Source organism: Amia ocellicauda, chromosome 4 (genome assembly GCF_036373705.1).
Source record: "Amia ocellicauda isolate fAmiCal2 chromosome 4, fAmiCal2.hap1, whole genome shotgun sequence".
NCBI lineage: Eukaryota > Metazoa > Chordata > Actinopteri > Amiiformes > Amiidae > Amia > Amia ocellicauda.
Genome location: NC_089853.1, coordinates 49,012,542 through 49,035,447, shown reverse-complemented (window position 1 = coordinate 49,035,447; position 22,906 = coordinate 49,012,542). Strand labels below are relative to the sequence as shown.

At 36.4% G+C, this 22,906-nt stretch overlaps 1 protein-coding gene across 2 annotated transcripts in view; it reads left to right on the top strand.

Annotated features, from left to right (window-relative positions):
* The window catches only part of pard6b (par-6 partitioning defective 6 homolog beta (C. elegans)), a 66,725-nt gene that overhangs the window by 4,419 nt on the left and 39,400 nt on the right, over nt 1-22,906 (top strand). For both annotated transcript variants that reach the window (XM_066702667.1, XM_066702666.1), the window contains one exon: nt 15,709-15,931. In XM_066702667.1, coding sequence (XP_066558764.1) covers nt 15,709-15,931 — 223 coding nt within the window. The remainder of the gene's footprint in view (nt 1-15,708; nt 15,932-22,906) is intronic.

Below are 22,906 nucleotides of genomic sequence, written 5' to 3'. Positions count from 1 at the left end.
ATCAGACATAAACCTGTGTGAAGCAAGAGAACAAAGGTTGTTTTTATTACATGCCATAATAAATTATAATACAGATACAAAATGAGAAAGTAAAAAATGGCAGCAGCTTGTTCATTTAAATACAAATACTTTTATGAGGAATTCACAGGTTTCAGCTAAAACATTGTGCTTACACTAGATACTTTTTGTTTTTATTACTGTAAAACAAAAATGCATCTATCAGAAACGGAACACTGTTGTTATTTGTCCTGATTCCCCACAATAAACCCATTTGGTTAAAAAAACTTTTGCCAGACAAGGGGTAGGCTAAGCTAGCAGTTTTATTCAAACTTCAGCCTTACCTTTTACACTGTAGTGGATGCAGGTCCTGAAATGTTAGTGCTGCCTTGCGAACCTTATTAAGGACCAATCTTGAGGGCTGTATAATTTGTGAAACACTTCTGGTTTCAAGTTTGCCTACTGGTCATTAATCCTATGTTTAGGCCAAAAAAAACTACTACTAGCTACTAAAAATCACTCAGATATTGTTGGATAGATGTTGATGAGATCTACCAAGAACCAAGCTTGGTACATGTGGATGTTGGATCTTTGACAGAATTTGAAATTAACTATTTGAATGCAATAAACCCCTCAACTTGAAAGTAATGTCTCTGGAAGCATGTCCCTGTCAGTTATTATTCCAAATCTAATTCTAAACAATTTCAAATTGAAGACAAATGTTAGTTTTCAACTTTTTACTTTTAAGTTTTATATTGATTTTTACCTTTTTACAGTTATATTTTTGAAGATTTGCTTTTTCACTGCTATTATTATGACTATTATTATAAGATGTTAATGCTAAGGCACCACTGAACATAATTACTTATGTTGCTGGGGCTTATAGTTGAGTAAGTGATGAGACATCCCAGCCTTTATCCCTGAAATGGCACTGCATTGGGATTTAGACAGATGCCATGTTTTTGGAGAGGGTTACACTTTTAAGTGTTAAAATTTGATATAACATAATTGAATAGAAAAATCTAAGAGATTTTACTTATTCCTACCACCACATGAGGACAATAACCAATCAACTGCAGTAGTTTTTGACTGTTAATGTAAAATCTGATTTGGAGATCATTTGTATTGTCATGGTATAGGCTATGCTAGATCAGAACAGTTGGTGCTAGTGTCATTTGTTAATTTCCTTTAATCAGTTAGGTTAAATTAAGTGTTTAATTGCAAAAGCAGGGTTTCTAGATTTTGTTTAAATAATGACTGCACTCCTTTATTATTAAAATTCTTCTTTGTGGTGATTAATACATTATTGTATATCAATATTTAAGAACTGGTAATCCTATATGGTTTTGAACTGCTATAGAATACTGATAGAACTTTTTGGACCTTAACAGACCCAAATGATGACCTAACTGCAATGTTATGCATTTATTTGAACAATAAGATTTTTAAGGAATGACCTTTAAGTTTCTTGTGATATATAGGTTTCATATTATGCTTGTATGTATTTATGTAAAATTAAGTAATTTGCAGCGCTATGTTAAGCGCTGCGATTTTCTTGAGCACTCTAGGCCTGACGCGTTGAGCACCCTCTTTGAGCCTAGTGCTCTGAGGGCATCACCTGTTCATTCATGGAAACATGCTCAGTTCAGAACCTCTTAACATGTGTCCTTATCTCATATCTAATGATATTTAACAATATGATCAATGACACTGAAAACAATCATTGGTAAACAGTCAAGTGTAAGTCACTCATACTTAATATTATGAAATACAGGGAGGTAGTTCAGAAAAAACCTTTGTTCATTGTTATAATTTAGGCTTTTTATAAGTGATTGCTATAGGGTTTAATATTTTATGCGGCTGGATGGCCCTCATATTTCATGTCTATCGCTTGTTTTCAGTGGTCTTCATGGTTAACATTTTTCTCAGGAATTATTTAAGCACTGCAGCTTTCTGTAATATCTTCTTGAAAACATCTCTTGACGGTTTCCCTTGATATGGAGAGATTTCATGCAGAACTGGATTTATTAGGACACTTTAATTTATTGTTAAAAGGCACTTGCTACTATATGTAAATCAAAACATGATTGGGTTACAACTTTGTAATTTGTGATTTGGTCTAGCCCACTGTCAGATTGAATTTATGTTTTGAGTGAAACAAGATGAGGTCTATGAGGTGACCATATTTAACCAGATAAAATACTAGAATTCATTAGGAACTGAAATCACCAGCCTATACACAGCAAAATATAGGCCTAACAATGATTTATGAATGAAAATAAGTTCAATTCATGTCAGTTAATACAAAGTCTTGCAGGAAAATGAATCGGAAAATTAGTTACCCTAACCATTTTAATAATAATGTTTAAAACAGTCTCCTATCTGTTGTATTTTTAATGTATATTGTTCTTTATAGTGTTAATCTTATCAGTGGCAATGTAAAAGTATTTGGTTCTGAGAAAGGCAAACTCATTTGTATACTACCAGCCCAATCACCAGTTACCAATACATCATGCATTGCCTGTTAAACATCAAAATTTTACACATTTAAAAATTCACAGTATTTATTTAAAATGTTCACATACAAAATTAAGAGCATTTCATTAATATGTTTAAAGACAGGTGGTTAAATACATTAGGCTATATGCTAAACGTTTTGTGGATCAGGCACCTTGTTATTTGCATGTGACCAACAGGAAAAGGTGGTTACCGTGAAAAACGTATGCACAATGTAGCAATACATTGGTTATTATATTATCACAGCAGAAATTAGGTGAATTGTCAAAACCATACCAAATATTTATAAAGCAATTATCTTCAGCTAGTGTATTCTTGACCTAACAATCTGAGAAGCTAAGCTAAGTTTCTCTTGAATTGAGTTTTCATCCCAGTCCAAAGTGTTATCAGTTATATAAAATACCACCCAGCCCATTTATTTTTAATATGGGCTTAATAGGTAAGTGTGTGTGTAAAATACTCAATAAAATATCAAAATTCCTTTACTGTCTTAAAACATATCCCTATAGCGAATTTATATTAAGACATGTTTATACAATATATACAATAATAAATGTTAATTTTGAAGAAACAGTTTGTTCTTTAATTATTCTTTGTAATATTAAACATGTAATCAGTGACTTTAGTCTGGATACAAAAAGTGTTTGCCAGTGCTGTCAGTGCTTTTCCATCACATGAACAAAGCATTCTATAAAATTATAGATCCACATTTTGACTTTGAATCGGGTTCAGCCATCAGTACTGGCCACTTCGAACACAGGGCATGTATAGGCCTACTGTGCTGTGGCAGAGAGTGATCAAGGTCTGTAAAATGTACTGTATGTTTGTTGGTCTGTCTGTCCCCTTATGAAAATGGCTTATAGGTTTAAAGAATCTAATATATTTACTTATCTGTCTGTATTATATTTATTTTAAATACTTATTTTATAATCATATACCCACTAAATGTTGTTTGTCCAAAACCGGGATACCAACACCAGCTGCCCACTGTAAAAAAAAAACGAAAATTCGAATATGATTAGGATTATTGCTTGCTCTGGGTTCAAGTTAAAATACCTGTGTTGAAATATATATATAATAACATCAACTATACATTTGGTTTTCAAGGTGCAACGTCTAACCACTCTTGGAATACATCTGGAGTATCTGTGGCAAAGCAGAGCGCAGTTATATTGTAGTTATTATGGTTTTCTGAGTTGTTTTATGACCCTACTGTTGCCATCTAATGTGCGTAGTCCTTAGTCATAGGCTTCCTGGTGTAGCATCCAGTCTTTGTGAGTCAGGGGAATAAAATGTTACGATGTCATGAATTTGTAAATTTCTTATTTTCTCTAAATGGGTTGGGTTGTTCTGCATGTAAAGGTAATAATGTATGTACTATATTAAAATCTTCCCTTTGTTCAGCAATGAGAGAATTAATAAATTACTATTACAATCCAACAACAATTTAAACTCTACAGTATTTAAAGAGTTTCTGCTTTATTACAGAACATTTCATTCTATTTAGAGAGGGGAGTCTGTAAATAGTATTCATCATTCATCTTAAAGCCTGTCTATAGTATTTTATAGTGATTTACAGCATTGGGAATTCATTCAGCCCAAGGGAATGTAGCATCTAATGTTAAACTGGAATAATTTGAAAATGCAAAGAAGAGTATAACTGAAGGAAATTTAACATAAAAATAAAACTTGTAGCCTGACTATTTTGTGGTAAAGAAATTGGAAAAAGACCAGTAATTAACTTGCAATTCAATTTGCAAAATAAGGAGTGCAGTATTTTTAAAATACTGAAAAAAGAAATATGACTAACTTTTAGATCAGATTGTTATAGCTTCATTGCAACACAACCAGGTTAGGGGTTATTTTCAGTTGGGGTTTTTTGTGCCTGTAGACAGTTTGCAATGAAAGAAAGAAATGATCAGTCTATAATTTTAATGGTATGTGTATTTTAACAGTGAAAGACAGAATAACAACAAAAAAATCCAGAAAAACGCATTTCAAAAAAGTTATAAATTGATTTGCATGTTAATGAGGGAAATAAGTATTTGATCCCCTATCAATCAGCAAGATTTCTGACTCCCAGGTGTCTTTTATACAGGTAACGAGCTGAGATTAAGAGCACTCTCTTAAAGGGAGTGCTCCTAATCTCAGCTTGTTACCTGTATAAAAGACACCTGTCCACAGAAGCAATCAGATTCCAAACTCTCCACCATGGCCAAGACCAAAGAGCTGTCCAAGGATGTCAGGGACAAGATTGTAGACCTACACAAGGCTGGAATGGGCTACAAGACCATCGCCAAGCAGCTTGGTGAGTAGGTGACAACAGTTGGTGCAATTATTCGCAAATGGAAGAAACACAAAATAACTGTCAGTCTCCCTCGGTCTGGGGCTCCATGCAAGATCTCGCCTTGTGGAGTTTCAATGATCATGAGAACGGTGAGGAATCAGCCCAGAACTACACGGGAGGATCTTGTTAATGATCTCAAGGCAGCTGGGACCATAGTCACCAAGAAAACAATTGGTAACACACTATGCCGTGAAGGACTGAAATCCTGCAGTGCCCGCAAGGTCCCCCTGCTCAAGAAAGCACATGTACAGGCCCGTCTGAAGTTTGCCAATGAACATCTGAATGATTCAGAGGAGAACTGGGTGAAAGTGTTGTGGTCAGATGAGACCAAAATCGAGCTCTTTGGCATCAACTCAACTCACCGTGTTTGGAGGAGGAGGAATGACCCCAAGAACACCATCCCCACCGTCAAACATGGAGGTGGAAACATTATGCTTTGGGGGTGTTTTTCTGCTAAGGGGACAGGACAACTGCACCGCATCAAAGGGACGATGGACGGGGCCATGTACCATCAAATCTTGGGTGAGAACCTCCTTCCCTCAGCCAGGGCATTGAAAATGGGTCGTGGATGGGTATTCCAGCATGACAATGACCCAAAACACACAGCCAAGGCAACAAAGGAGTGGCTCAAGAAGAAGCACATTAAGGTCCTGGAGTGGCCTAGCCATTCTCCAGACCTTAATCCCATAGAAAATCTGTGGAGGGAGCTGAAGGTTCGAGTTGCCAAACTTCAGCCTAGAAACCTTAATGACTAGGAGAGGATCTGCAAAGAGGAGTGGGACAAAATCCCTCCTGAGATGTGTGCAAACCTGGTGGCCAACTACAAGAAACGTCTGACCTCTGTGATTGCCAACAAGGGTTTTGCCACCAAGTACTAAGTCGAAGGGGTCAAATACTTATTTCCCTCATTAACATGCAAATCAATGTATAACTTTTTTGAAAGGCGTTTTTCTGGATTTTTTTGTTGTTATTCTGTCTCTCACTGTTAAAATACACCTACCATTAAAATTATAGACTGATCATTTCTTTGTCAGTGGGCAAACTGTACTTAATCAGCAGGGGATCAAATATTTTTTCCCTCACTGTATATATATACACTCACCTAAAGGATTATTAGGAACACCTGTTCAATTTCTCATTAATGCAATTATCTAACCAACCAATCACATGGCAGTTGCTTCAATGCATTTAGGGGTGTGGTCCTGGTCAAGACAATCTCCTGAACTCCAAACTGAATGTCTGAATGGGAAAGAAAGGTGATTTAAGCAATTTTGAGCGTGGCATGGTTGTTGGTGCCAGACGGGCCGGTCTGAGTATTTCACAATCTGCTCAGTTACTGGGATTTTCACGCACAACCATTTCTAGGGTTTACAAAGAATGGTGTGAAAAGGGAAAAACATCCAGTATGCGGCAGTCCTGTGGGCAAAAATGCCTTGTTGATGCTAGAGGTCAGAGGAGAATGGGCCGACTGATTCAAGCTGATAGAAGAGCAACTTTGACTGAAATAACCACTCGTTACAACCGAGGTATGCAGCAAAGCATTTGTGAAGCCACAACACGTACAACCTTGAGGCGGATGGGCTACAACAGCAGAAGACCCCACCGGGTACCACTCATCTCCACTACAAATAGGAAAATGAGGCTACAATTTGCACAAGCTCACCAAAATTGGACAGTTGAAGACTGGAAAAATGTTGCCTGGTCTGATGAGTCTCGATTTCTGTTGAGACATTCAGATGGTAGAGTCAGAATTTGGCGTAAACAGAATGAGAACATGGATCCATCATGCCTTGTTACCACTGTGCAGGCTGGTGGTGGTGGTGTAATGGTGTGGGGGATGTTTTCTTGGCACACTTTAGGCCCCTTAGTGCCAATTGGGCATCGTTTAAATGCCACGGCCTACCTGAGCATTGTTTCTGACCATGTCCATCCCTTTATGACCACCATGTACCCATCCTCTGATGGCTACTTCCAGCAGGATAATGCACCATGTCACAAAGGTCAAATCATTTCAAATTGGTTTCTTGAACATGACAATGAGTTCACTGTACTAAACTGGCCCCCACAGTCACCAGATCTCAACCCAATAGAGCATCTTTGGGATGTGGTGGAACGGGAGCTTCGTGCCCTGGATGTGCATCCCACAAATCTCCATCAACTGCAAGATGCTATCCTATCAATATGGGCCAACATTTCTAAAGAATGCTTTCAGCACGTTGTTGAATCAATGCCACGTAGAATTAAGGCAGTTCTGAAGGCGAAAGGGGGTCAAACACAGTATTAGTATGGTGTTCCTAATAATCCTTTAGGTGAGTGTATGTATATATATAATATATATATAAACAAGATGTATGCTACAGTATACAGATAATAACATGTACAATAAATTTACATATTGTTATTAGTAGTGTGATTATTGTAGCTAAGTAATGTAGTTAGCTATATTTTCCCTTCGAGGTTAGAACTTGCAGGGATTATCTTGAAGTGAAATTTCTCAGAAATATCTCCCTGGGCTCAGATGTGCAGTAATGTGTAGCACCTTGCTAAATAGTTGGGCTGAATTTAGAACCATTGTTACCTTTAACCCCTTGTTTCCAAAAATGTGTTTTCTCGAAAGCCGTATTTATCAAAAGTCAGACTAAATGTTACATGTTATGCTAGTGTCTAAGCTGAGCCGAGGGTAATTTCTCTGCTCAAGGTCACTTTTTCCATGTTTTCAGGTTGATCTCTATGAGATCGATTTGTGAAATAATTTGTAACAATTGTTGGTCTGGAATTAAAAAAATAAATAAAAAAAAAATATATATATATATATATATATATATATATATATATATATATATATAAATATGTATATATATATATATATAAATATGTATATATATATATAAATATGTATATTATATATGCTAAATAGTGAATTTAAATGTTTAAACATGTTGGAGATTTGATTTAATATGTTGTGTATGTTTGCACTTATTTTTTTATTATTTTCAACAGAATATAGAAAATACAGAATGTTTCACATCATTCTACAGTAACATGTAGCCTACTTCTGTTGCTCAGGCTACTCTGTTATGCTTTAAAGAGCATTTCTGATAGACTTTGTCTGTGTGGGACAGCTGAAGGTTATAGTTTTATTTGTAGAAAATACTTTTGAACAAATGAATGATTCTTTGCTCTGCTTATCACTCTAGGAACGGCAGTATGCTGACTGGTACTGTTTATATGGGTGCTAGGCATCCACTTCTCCCACAACACAGTCCTGCTATGCTGGCTGATCATCTCGTTTAGTTCTGTCCTGTAGAAACAGTAGGAGTTTCAGCTTTCACAGAAGATACTGTTGAGGTTTTGGCCATGCACCACACTGGTTCAGACTCAAGCGCATTTAAAGTGTGGCTTCTCTAGGGTTGTTGGCAGGACAGAGCAAGCCAGGCTACAAGTTGATTGCTGAAAAGTGTTTAAAGCAGAACAGAATGTTTTTTTTGTCACTCTCTAATCATTGGAATAAAAAATTGCCTTCTTTGCCAGAATAACAATAATGATGCATGCAAAGGCATGTAAAAAAATGTTGCAAATTTCTCTGAACTGACCCTTATTTATAGTATTTTAGCAACACCTGCAATAACTTCAAAAGTAATGTAAGAAGAAAACAAGAATTGACTTTCTTTTGTGACTTATGAAATGTTATCCCTAAATGAGGTTATCCAGCTTTTTTGGTTGGAGGCATATTGATCCAGTTACTGCATTAGACCATTTCTTGATGGATTAAAGGAATTGCATTGACTCGCACAGCAGAGGTTCTATTAACCTCTTAGTAGCACTTGGATTGTGTTTAATTTTAGTTCTGAAGTAATAATGTTTATGATTAGTTCAAAGGAATGCTAGGTGAAGTGATTGATTTCATATAGCCAACTCTTATCACAATCGCCTTTAATCTGTGATCCACCAATGGGCTGTTAATGACAAGCCATGAACTGGGCAGGGTTGGAAATCTGCGTGAGGGATTATTATACTAGTTGATGTATTAGCAACTGTCATCCCTCATGAAATCCTTCAAGGATTGCCCCCATGTATCTTTCCTGACAGCATACCTGCAATCCACTGGTAACTGCCTGGCAACACGACCTGTCAGAGGAGGCTGTAGACCTATTCATATATACTCTGCTCAAATAAAATGAGTTACAATAGACAGCCCTGAAACTGGACTCCTGCTCTTTAGGTTTTATCAATTAGTTTTGAGTTCACTGGTAAAATTTATGTAATGTTGTAGTAACCTGAAATGTGGTGTTCTATTAACAAAACAGGTTAACTGTTTTAGGCATTGATATTTATTGTATTGAAATACCTTTTCATTGAATGAAGAAAGGATAACTGACACTTAGCAGTCCAATTGAGAAAGCAGGTCCTTACATTTATTTGTGAAATATAGAAACTCAAATTAAAAACATTTAAAATGATTATTTACTGATAATTCCTAATGTAAATTGGGATAAAACTCCACAATAGCCTTCCAAATAATAACCAAGTAGGTTTAGTTTCTTAAAGAAAACTGTATTCTGTGTAAACTGGACGTAACCCTGGGTAAGGGCTTCTGTTAATTAAAGAAATACTAATTTAGTATTTTATTGATTTGTTTATATCAACACTTTAAATGTAAGAGTCTCTACAGCTGTTACTGTAATATGTGCAGTCCCTCTTGCATAAGTCATGTATTTTTCCTACATTGTTTAATCTGGTCTTTCAAAAATCTTCTTTATCCTGTACTTCACTCAAACTGCATACAATCACAAGGATATTCAATAGATTTTCTCCATACCTTATCACTACACAAACATTTCCATATCACATGCCCTCCCCACAAGTTGAGCAAGTCACATAAATATACTGACTTTGTGATTTAGACAGAAACATTCCTTGTGCCTGTCTGTTCCTGTGAGTTACAGCTCCCAGAGTGCTATGGAGTCCTGCTGCTGAAAATCATTGTGGAACTGTAGCCAAGCAGGTTCCTGCTTCTGCTGCATCACAAATCTCTCTGCAACAAAACAACCCAAATTGGCACAAATTGTTTCCGCCTGGCATTTCTAAAGCATAGTCTCCACACAGTGCATACATACACATTCAGTGTTCCAGTCTTTCAGTATGTGACCTATGTGAAAATGAAATCCAGAACTAGGTATGTAGATCCAGAATACTACATTCACACATTGATTGTTTTGTAGAATCTTACTTCTGATTTACATTTGGAGACTTAAACCAATATGGATTTTCCCAAACAAAGTCAGTGGAGACTGGTGGATTTTTTCTCAGTTTATTTTTAACATCTGTCAAAAATAAGAAACTTAACTGATCTGTGATACATGTTTTAGAGAATTACCCTACCTGTGCTAAAGACACTTACATACTTAATGCAGTTAATGTTAAAGCTGTTCGGTGTAATGCATTCTATTTTATCAGGCTCTATCATAAATAATTGGTCATAATTTTTCCTTTTGTTTTTGTGTAGTCAGCATAATTTCTAAGTGAATCCTTTTCTTGTTAATAAATCTGCTTCTAACAAAGTTCCTTACCATTCTTTCCTTCATGTCCGTTACTGGTAGTTTGGATTGGTATTAGCAGTATAGCGTAGCTTTGGTACAAATAATAACAGTACAATGTTTATCTTACTGAAAACTTTATTTGTTCTTTACAACTCAAGACCTATATTGAGCAACTGCATAAACCTATGAACAAGAAGGTTGACAAAATCTGAGCTCCGTATGCAGTTTATTGAGTTTGTGAAGAAAACACATTTTTTGTATGTATATATATATATATGTGTGTGTGTGTGTGTGTGTGTGTATATATATATATATGTATGTATGTGTATATATATATAATATATATATATATATATATATATATGTGTGTGTATATATATATATATATGTATATATATGTATATATATGTATATATGTATATATATGTATATATGTTGTCCTGGTTCAGCATATATATATATATATATATATATAATATATATACACTCACCTAAAGGATTATTAGGAACACCATACTAATACTGTGTTTGACCCCCTTTCGCCTTCAGAACTGCCTTAATTCTACGTGGCATTGATTCAACAACGTGCTGAAAGCATTCTTTAGAAATGTTGGCCCATATTGATAGGATAGCATCTTGCAGTTGATGGAGATTTGTGGGATGCACATCCAGGGCACGAAGCTCCCGTTCCACCACATCCCAAAGATGCTCTATTGGGTTGAGATCTGGTGACTGTGGGGGCCAGTTTAGTACAGTGAACTCATTGTCATGTTCAAGAAACCAATTTGAAATGATTTGACCTTTGTGACATGGTGCATTATCCTGCTGGAAGTAGCCATCAGAGGATGGGTACATGGTGGTCATAAAGGGATGGACATGGTCAGAAACAATGCTCAGGTAGGCCGTGGCATTTAAACGATGCCCAATTGGCACTAAGGGGCCTAAAGTGTGCCAAGAAAACATCCCCCACACCATTACACCACCACCACCAGCCTGCACAGTGGTAACAAGGCATGATGGATCCATGTTCTCATTCTGTTTACGCCAAATTCTGATTCGACCATCTGAATGTCTCAACAGAAATCGAGACTCATCAGACCAGGCAACATTTTTCCAGTCTTCAACTGTCCAATTTTGGTGAGCTTGTGCAAATTGTAGCCTCGTTTTCCTATTTGTAGTGGAGATGAGTGGTACCCGGTGGGGTCTTCTGCTGTTGTAGCCCATCCGCCTCAAGGTTGTACGTGTTGTGGCTTCACAAATGCTTTGCTGCATACCTCGGTTGTAACGAGTGGTTATTTCAGTCAAAGTTGCTCTTCTATCAGCTTGAATCAGTCGGCCCATTCTCCTCTGACCTCTAGCATCAACAAGGCATTTTCGCCCACAGGACTGCCGCATACTGGATGTTTTTCCCTTTTCACACCATTCTTTGTAAACCCTAGAAATGGTTGTGCGTGAAAATCCCAGTAACTGAGCAGATTGTGAAATACTCAGACCGGCCCGTCTGGCACCAACAACCATGCCACGCTCAAAATTGCTTAAATCACCTTTCTTTCCCATTCAGACATTCAGTTTGGAGTTCAGGAGATTGTCTTGACCAGGACCACACCCCTAAATGCATTGAAGCAACTGCCATGTGATTGGTTGGTTAGATAATTGCATTAATGAGAAATTGAACAGGTGTTCCTAATAATCCTTTAGATGAGTGTGTATGTATATATGTATGTGTATATATATATATATATATATATATATATATATCTGCGAGAAACCCTGTATTGGTAGATGGACTTTATTTCCCAAAAGAACCTCCAGGATGATTTAAAATGACCCGTTTAAAACACCAGGCCAGAGCTCCCAACATTTTCATGGCAATGGACTAGCAGCATCATTGTTGCTAAGCCTGTTGCTAGGAATGACATTCCACTGAGCAAACCTGCTCTTTACAACTGCATTGAATTCAGCCAATACCCAGGTGAATGGCTGATATGGCTTAATTTTTCACATGTGAGTGAAGGTCGCTTTGACATATCAGAAACTATACATATATAACTTTGTAGTTGTTGTTTTCACTCAAGTGATAACCTTGCATATCCATAACCCCAAAACACATCATGCAGTCTTTTATTAAAATACATGAGAAGTGAGCGTGTCTCTGCTTAACAGAATATATTAACTGCAGGTCATGTGTGCGCCCCCTCCTCTTAGTTAACAGACCTACTCCTGAGAAGCCACCTCCTGGTTCAGTAAGTATCATTCCATCACAAAACAGTTATACTTTTATTTATACTGTTAATACTTTTAAATGAAAGATTAAAATATTAAGAAGGTAGTCTAAATACATATTTTTACAATCAAGGATGTAAGACATCATATTGTTTACTGTATATCTCGTATACACTTGTGTAAATTGGAATTTGTAACATGTATTATGCCTGAACTGCACTGTATCTTTGCAATTTGTAGTGCTCTTATATTTTGTAAGTCGCCTTGGACAAGGGCATGTGCTAAGGAATAATAATAATTACTATTATTATTATTATCTTGGCAAAGGAGAAATGCTCACTAACAGGGATATAAACAAGTTAGAGAAATAAGCTTTTTGTGCGTATGGATCATTTTCATATTTTTGTTCAGTATAATCCTTGTTAACAACATGCATCATTTATTTCTGCTGTGCCTACCTGACTCTTAAGCTTTAATTAGCTTTGGGAATCCATGTCCATTCCTCAATTAAATCATGGAGATCTGAGAATGAATCAAAAATGTATTAATGATTCCTTGACATTAAAAGGAAACTGTAGTATGATACTGAGAAATGCACCTGTTAAAGCCACAAAGTGGTCAATTATGTCTTTAAGTCTTCATGAAAGAACTTGGTAAGAGCAAATCTTGTTAGTGGAATAGCCTAAAAATATGATTTGTGTGTTTGTTGCTATGTTATAAACTACTCTTTCCGTTTCCACTTAGATAAAGATCTCTGCCAAGCAAATTATTCTAAAAACATTTTACTAATTTAATTGCCTGTCTGGGAGATTATTTTCTAGGTATAAGTATCAGTTTAAGCTAGTTTTTGTATTTCATTTTCATACTAGAATTTGTCAGTTTACTTTTGCTAATTCAAAATTTGTGAGGGTCAGAAGGGGGATGTAGAGGAAGATCTGGGTATTTATCTTGGCATTTATTTTAGATGTGCGTTATTTTGGATTCTACAGTAAAGCATGATAAATGCTTTGTTCTACTTTACTCTGACAAATCTATCTTTTTACATGAAGTAATAAGTATTGGGTCACTTTTTTTTTTTTTTTTTTTTGTTGATTGCCCTGGTGACTATACCTAAAGGTCCAGAGAGATCTTGTTTGCTGTTCTTGTTTTGTGTGTTTGTATCATAGGCCTGCTGTCTGTTCCATGATGATCATTATTGGTGGATTAGCTGAACTCTCATGTTGCCTGCCATGTTATAGTGTTACTGTAGTCCTATAAAATAATGTCTCAAACCAATGATTTTTAGCCCGCTCCCCCCTTCAAAACCAAATGCCCACCAATTATATTTTTTCTGGCAATGGGCCTGCTTGAGTAAGATGTGTACATCATGTGTTAATGATTAGTGGTTATTAAAAATATAATTTTTGCAGGGTGTAAGCAGGAGCAATGCTATGTTGTTGCAATCTATGGCAACCCAGTCTCCATGTTGAGTACTCAAACATTATGATTAACCAAATGCAGTTCTTTATATGACAAAGTGTACCAACTGAAGTAAAATGTTGACAGAAACAGAGTTTAACATATTGGTAGTATAATGTGAACTAACCTGTAACTATATTTAAACATTTATATTAACTTTAATTCAAGCTAACAAGTATATCATTCCTGCTGCTTTAATGATCATGTTCATTGCACTTAAACAATATGACAGAATCTGACACGGATTCTGAAACTGGAAAAGGTTGTGATTTAGGCTATATAATATTCCAATATGCAAAGGTGTTTACAGGCTCTGCAACATTTCTATAATGGAAAATGAAATACCAATAAGCAGAAATGAACACCTAAGCTATGTGTCATTCGGTCTCCTCAAAAGCCACATACTAAAGATATAACTATTTTACTTCCCAGTCTTATTCTCTGTCTTACCTCTGGTATGCATGGTGTACAATATCAAAGTCTGATTTTTCCATGTGTGGTTTGAATTAGCCTAAATCTAGACATTTAGCTTTAGCTAAATAATAATAATAAAACAAAAAAATAATGACCCTCTCCATTTTGGGTTCTTGATATTTACTTTTGTGACAGTTTGCAGTTTTTGGCCAAAAGATTCTGTGGAATTGTTTACCCATAGCATGAATGCACGTCGGTACAATGAGTAAGTCACACATGGAAACTTGGCTAAAGTCAGCTGAGTCATTATTGAAATTACACCGTTTTGCTGTAACTGCAGGTAAGTCTTACAATTGTAATGTATGTAATACAAATGTGTATTAATAATAATAGTGTCTGTGTGTGTTGCTGTGTGTGTGTGTGTGTGTGTGTGTGTGTGTGTGTATATATATACACTGTCATCATCCAGGAATTGGTTTGTATATATTATACCTAGAACTAGGTGAGTATCTGGTTTTCCAAATGTATGTGGAAGTACAAGTATGATTCCTACGGCATGAAAACAAAACAGACGGCATCATTTTCGAGTATATTTTCAACATATTGGTAGAGTTCGGTTTATAAACTGTAAAAATGTACATATCTGAGTATCAGTTGGTAAGTTTTTATTTAATTAGATATTCCCTTCAAAAGTTGTTGTTCCAATATTCTTCTCACATCTTCCTTTGATTCTCTTGTCAGACTGTGAAACTAAATATGCAGAATCACACAACAATGTTCAGATTTCCAAAGCTTGTGCAATAGAATACAACTTCTTTATAAATGTGTAGAATATATAAATTAAAACAAATCTTGAAAGTCTACACAATTTACAAGTTTACATAAGAATGACAAAACATTTTTTTTTGCTTTTTCTGTAGTCTTTGAGGAATGGATAAAAGTCTTCAATGTAAAATGGTGTGACAAGACCTAATCAGTGATAGCTGGGTTTTCAATCCATATTAAATAAGTTGCTTGAATAACTTCAACTGCATAATTCAATTCACAGTGTATAAGATTAACATTGATTACAATGTACTAGTGGAGGGCTTAGAAGGGATACACTTTTTAGTGTGTGACAGCAATGTAAGAATACCAAACTGATTTTGTGAATAATGTCTGCAACCATTGAAGTGTTTTCTGTGTTTGAGTGATGTTTTCCTCTGGTTACAGTTTGGTGCCGAATTTCGACGTTTTTCCCTGGACAGAAGCAAGCCTGGCAAGTTTGATGAGTTTTATGGATTATTGCAACATGTACACCGCATTCCAAACGTGGATGTTTTGGTTGGATATGCCGATATTCACGGAGACTTGCTACCAATAAACAATGATGACAATTATCACAAAGCAATATCAACGGCCAATCCATTGCTTAGGATATTCCTTCAGAGGAAAGGTAAGGATTCTGGGTTGCTATGTTTATTATTATAATAATTATATTATTTATTATAATAAGTATACTTGTTTTCTCCCTTCTTTTGTAACAAGTTGATTTCGTGAGGATGGACAGAGCTTCTGTTAGCTCTGCTCAGACCAGATCTCTGATCAGTCACTCTTGAGTGGCAACAGCAAACCTAGCTGAACTGTACCTCACAGTGACACAGCACACTACAGAATCACAGTTAGTGTGTAGTGCCACCTTGATTATAATTTTCACTGTCAAGTACCACTTCAAGCAGCATATTGATACAATTTGATCAGATTATTGAGATAGTAGTACGAGTCAGACTAAACACACAGCTGGTTCAGTCCAGTCCTTGAAAACTGATCGGTATTACAGATGAAAAATACAATTTGCATCATGGAAAATATATGGTGCTATGTTATAAAGAGGCATATGTTTGATGCAATTTTCCTCCATAGTTGTTAAGGATACAGCACTAACAACTAATTTCACAGTTTTTGCACCGTACAGGGAGCTGGTCGATCAGGGTGAAGTTTACAGACACAAGTCTGCTGTTGCCTGATATTTTCTCGTATATTGCTGAATCTGGCTATCAGTTAGGCTGTAATTAAAAAAACTGAGCATTTTCTTAAATTATAAAAATCAGTTTTATTTCACAATCTATTGGGCTAATTTTTTTTGCGTGATGTAGTCCTTTACTTTCTCAATTTTGCTTTTGTTATTGACATAGCTTCTATAAGCTCTCCTTCACAATACTGAAGAATATCAATATCAATATTATCATTTCAAGCCATGAAAAAGGAAGGTAAGAATATTTATCTTTTTATACACTCCTACACAGACCTGTTTGATCCAGTTTTCGGTCTGAGAATTTACTGTGATCTGACGGGTAGATGAGCTGCAATGGGAAAAACGCACAGCTACAACTTCTAGACAGGTCAGCTTGATCTGGAAATAGAAAGTGAAATCTGGGCCCAGAAATTAAACAGAGCTTTGCTGACTTAAGCCCAGTGTGCCATGTGAGGTCTGTTTCACCTGTATGATTATTGAAGTATTCTCATTATTCGATGCTTTAATTCAGAGACCTCATTAAAACACATTGTAAGCATCGATACTTGGGTAAAGTTAGTATTCAGCTCCAGCTGATGTTTTATTGGGGAAAGGGGAGCTAAACCCTTTAATATGCAATGATGTATAAAATATAGATATTGCTTGTCAATTTTAACAATTGTTTTTGTTTGCTTAAGCAACACTAAAAGATTACGACTGCAGTGCTGCACATTTAAGCTCCTTCACTGGGCCATATGACCTATAGTTGCTAAGCCACTTTGTCAAAAGGGGATTACAGGGGTCACTGTGTAATACCGTATGCTTGCATTTTGATTACATGCAGACGCAGAGTCATGCTGTTTGCAGCTGACACATACAGTTTCTATCTAATTGGACTGCAGGCACAGCACTGCCAATTACATTTACTGAAGATGCACTGCTTAACATTGTTGAGACCTGAAGTACCTGTCAATATCAAAATATCAAAAAGATTTCTTAGTGTCTGAATTATGTGAAATATCTCAGTAGGTTAGTGTACTGCTCCGTGTACTGTAAAAATGAGGTCAAAGAATTGTCATATGGCACACACACACTCAGCTAATGGCATTATGGGTAACCTAGACTAGGTACTATTAACACGAAGCACATATGACTGCTCAGTCTCATTGAGATGATTCATTTTGTGGCGTAACATTCCAGGGTTTTAAGGCCTTGCCACACTGTCATTTATCATCCTTCATCAAGCAAATTATATGTCACTGATTGTACTTTGGATGTTTTAAAACACGGTAGAAGGAAAATAAAAAATGGAAGAGTAATTTACGGTTTCCCTGTTTCTTGCCAAGGTCATACTGCTCATCATGTACTGTAGGAGTATCTGAGAATGAAGTATTGAAAAACAGTTTAAGGAATGCTGACACAGGTTCAGTCAGCAAGAGAGCTCTAGAGAGAAAGTGAAAACTAATGTCAGCAGAAAAAGAAATCATCCAGTCATTTCCTTTCTTGAAGACAATTCTACCTCAAAAATTAAAATCTCATCACCCACCATGGAATGGACAAAGCCTCATTGTGGATATTTTAACGGATGCACATGTATTTCACTAATGCCCCATTCACTACACGTTATTGTATGATCATTTACTTATATGTAGGGCTGTGTGATATTACGATATATATCGTATGACGATAGAAAAACGTCTGTCGTTTCATATTATGCTATGTCGTTTATATCGTGGTGACGCAAATTGCAATCTATACGGCAGTAGTTTTGCGTTCTTCCCGGTTCTTCCACACGTGTCGGATGCGGCAAGAAATGTGCATCAGAAACACAGACAGACAGACATGAGGACATGAGGACAACTGACACACAATAACCAACACAACCAAAAGATTATTTAATGTGCAAGCGCACACGTTGCGCCCCGCTCTCGTCGCCGGGCTGAACTCGATCTGCAAGCACATTATTATTATTATTATTATTATTATTATTATATTAATATTAACTATTTTGTATTAACAACGTGCTGTACTTGTAAGTAGAGTCGAGACGCGACAGTCAGAAAGAAATGTCCCTGTCTAGTAGATGTTAATGCGCCACTATAAACCCGACTGTGGTAAATCTTCCTGAATATATACCTTTTACAGCGCATGTGCTGCGTGATTACTATTACTTGTGTTATTGTTGTTATGTGACAGTAAATCATGCTGTGTATATGTATATATGTGCTCTGAGGAAGATAAGTCGAAACGCGTAAGCATTATGATGTTCACTTTTTCTCTAAAAAATAATTTTTGAGACATCGGTGAATATGGACTGTTTTTAGACGGAAGCTGCTGTACCATCCTAATATAATACGGATAATTGTTCTATGTAAAATCCCTTGGATAAGTCACCCCGTATTTAAGATTTATTAAAACTATTGTAACGCCAGCTATTTTTAAACTGATGTATATATGTGTTTGTGTGTATATATATATATATATATATATATATATATATATATATATATATATATATATATATATATAATATGTGTGTGTATATGTATGTATGTGTGTGTATATATAACAACACAACACACGTAATAGTAATCACACAACACTTGCCCTGTAATGTGTTGCATTCTGCATATATTTACCATGACAGCCTGCATGTAGTATTTGTTAGTTTTGCTTATTGAAGGATTAACGAAATACTTGTAGTTTGAATGTCTTTGGTCTTATTTTGTGGCTTGATTGGATAAAAACAAGAAATATCGAGATATTATTTTTAAGTCCTATCGCCCAGCCCTACTTATATGTGAAGGATATCAGATGCTGCTGTGGAGGACTTTCCCAGCTAACATATTTCATTCTGTCAGTGTTGTAATGAGGTATTGACAAATATGACTTGAGAAAAATGTTGTAGAAAGTAAATTGTATTATGCTGACCACAAGGTGGTTTTATTACTGTTTTATTAGTGTTGCACAGTCATTTTGTATACACATTTACCCGGTCCCTCTCTGGAATAGCAATACTTATCAAGTGCACAATTGTTTTGCATGCTTATACAGAATATTGTATACTTTAGTAATTTAAAAACAAATAACTTAACAACAACTTTTCATTCTCTGTGTTTTGCCATTTGTTTATCTGGAGTGAAGCTATATACATTTAATCTCATAGTTATTTTACAGTGTTTTCACAATATTCCCTGTAGTCTATTTTTATTGTTAGCATGTCATATTTCTCCAAGTTACATTTATTACAATGTTGCCACAGCATTATTTTCTTAGCTGGAGGTTAGCTTGAAGCAATAATTCCCCAATAAACTTCAAATGCAATGCATCACACTCCATAAGTAGAACCTGTCATTACACATCGTTTGCACATGTTCGTTTTTCTTGATGCTAATTCTCAGATATTTTGCAGGATCTCAAATACCCTACCATAAAAAATGTCTGTATAATTGAATGAGCACAGGAATTGTCAGCCTGTATCCACTATTCACTATCTAGAGTGCAGCTGAATAATATTGATGCCTTTTCCTATGTACTAGACATGCTGATATTCTGGAACATAAAGGTTCGTTTACAGATATTCTGTGGTGTTTCTTTTTAATATAATTTAGTAGGAATTACACTTTAAATGCACAATCAATAGCAGTACTGTTGTAGCATGGCCTCTGGGATCAAGTAGCCTATAGACTGCTTTCTGGCTGACAGAACTGCTATGCTCTTTGTTTCCTGAACAGAGCAGGAACATAAGACATTATATTGCAATGATTTATATATTATATTGTCACTGTAACCTCTTTTGTATGTATTTTTTTGACTATTAATAAGTGTGCAAATGTGCTGGTGGAAACTGTGCTGTATCGTTTCTAACTTTTTTTTTTTTTAAATACCATTTATGATTAATCTTATTGTTGATTTGTGTGTTATAGTCAATATATTTACACCCTTAATTTAAAACTATTTTATTCACCACCATTTATTCATGTAGTTAAATAGTGAACATTGAAATATAGGCTATTAGCTACTTTTTGTTCAATAAAATATATTCACAGTACATTGAACACTGATTCAATTTTGAAAAACTTGTAGGCCTATACATTAAGATTCCAGCATTCCTTAAACTGTTAAGTCCAAAATTACACTTCCTGACTTGGTGAATTGTTTGGCATCTTCACAGTTTTCTATAGGCTGAATTAGTGATTAACAAACAGACCGTTTAATGTACATTAATTATAAAACTAAAATAATTTGAGAATAACACTTTGGTCCAGGACAAGATTTTTTAATCTGCATGAACGTAATCAATTTACGTAAGTCATAACATAATTTAAAGTTGCAATATCTCATGGTCCCTGGTATTTCTTGTGTCTTCAGGGGTGTGTCAGATGCCAATGAATTTGCTTGTTTGAGAACTGGTTTTGTATGGCCTTTTAACAAGATGGAACACAGTTTTTGAAAAGCACTTCTTGTAATTCACACCCACACATTCCAGTATTGCAAGTAATGTGAATTTCAAGTGTGAAGTATGTTCTTCTGTAGAGAAATTGAGAAATTGCTAGATTCAGATTCAGATTGTTTTATGGCATCCAGCCAGCAGGAAAATGGAAAGACCATTAATGAGAGAAGTGCAGACTTAAACATTGAACATGAACAGCACATGAACTTTTGTGGACACCAGAAAAAGGTTTGCTGTATATGTTTTTCATGATTCTATCTCATACTTGATGCACTGTTGTCACTGTTCTACCTAGGAAGGATGGTAGCATGTCTTTAAGAACTGAAAACCCCAGCTGAATCAAGTCTACCACATCCTGGCAGTGCTTGGCCAGTTGTGTACTGTCCTGTGGGGAAACCTGGTCACAGACTGTTGTGGCATAGCCCTTACTGGAACCAGAGCTATCTACACTATAGGGCTTAGTGGGGGGCTTCCAGGTGGTTCACTAAATATAAGTGCTGCTTTTAGCACTTACAGTACTTCTCAAAAAGATGAATTATACTTCTGTTATTCTATTAAAAATTATTAAAATAATAATGCATGCCAAGACCCATGCATACAATGGGGGGAAATAAGTATTTGATCCCCTGCTGATTTTGTATGTTTGCCCACTGACAAAGAAATGATCAGTCTATAATTTTAATGGTAGGTGTATTTTAACAGTGAGAGACAGAATAACAACAAAAAAAATCCAGAAAAACGCATTTCAAAAAAGTTATACATTGATTTGCATGTTAATGAGGGAAATAAGTATTTGACCCCTTCGACTTAGTACTTGGTGGCAAAACCCTTGTTGGCAATCACAGAGGTCAGACGTTTCTTGTAGTTGGCCACCAGGTTTACACACATCTCAGGAGGGATTTTGTCCCACTCCTCTTTGCAGATCCTCTCCAAGTCATTAAGGTTTCGAGGCTGACGTTTGGCAACTCGAACCTTCAGCTCCCTCCACAGATTTTCTATGGGATTAAGGTCTGGAGAATGGCTAGGCCACTCCAGGACCTTAATGTGCTTCTTCTTGAGCCACTCCTTTGTTGCCTTGGCTGTGTGTTTTGGGTCATTGTCATGCTGGAATACCATCCACGACCCATTTTCAATGCCCTTGGCTGAGGAAGGAGGTTCTCACCCAAGATTTGACGGTACATGGCCCCGTCCATCGTCCCTTTGATGCGGTGCAGTTGTCCTGTCCCCTTAGCAGAAAAACACCCCCAAAGCATAATGTTTCCACCTCCATGTTTGACGGTGGGGATGGTGTTCTTGGGGTCATTCCTCCTCCTCCAAACACGGAGTTGATTTGATGCCAAAGAGCTCTATTTTGGTCTCATCTGACCACAACACTTTCACCTCGTTCTCCTCTGAATCATTCAGATGTTGGCAAACTTCAGTCGGGCCTGTACATGTGCTTTCTTGGGGGCCTTGCGGGCGCTGCAGGATTTCAGAGCTTCACGGCATAGTGTGTAACCAATTGTTTTCTTGGAGACTATGGTCCCAGCTGCCTTGAGATCATTAACAAGATCCTCCCGTGTAGTTCTGGGCTGATTCCTCACCGTTCTCATGATCATTGAAACTCCACGGGGTGAGATCTTGCATGGAGCCCCAGACTGAGGGAGACTGACAGTTATTTTGTGTTTCTTCCATTTGCGAATAATCGCACCAACTGTTGTCACCTTCTCACCAAGCTGCTTGGCGATGGTCTTGTAGCCCATTCCAGCCTTGTGTAGGTCTACAGTCTTGTCCCTGACATCCTTGGACAGCTCTTTGGTCTTGGCCATGGTGGAGAGTTTGGAATCTGATTGATTGATTGCTTCTGTGGACAGGTGTCTTTTATACAGGTAACGAGCTGAGATTAGGAGCACTCCCTTTAAGAGAGTGCTCTTAATCTCAGCTCGTTACCTGTATAAAAGACACCTGGGAGCCAGAAATCTTGC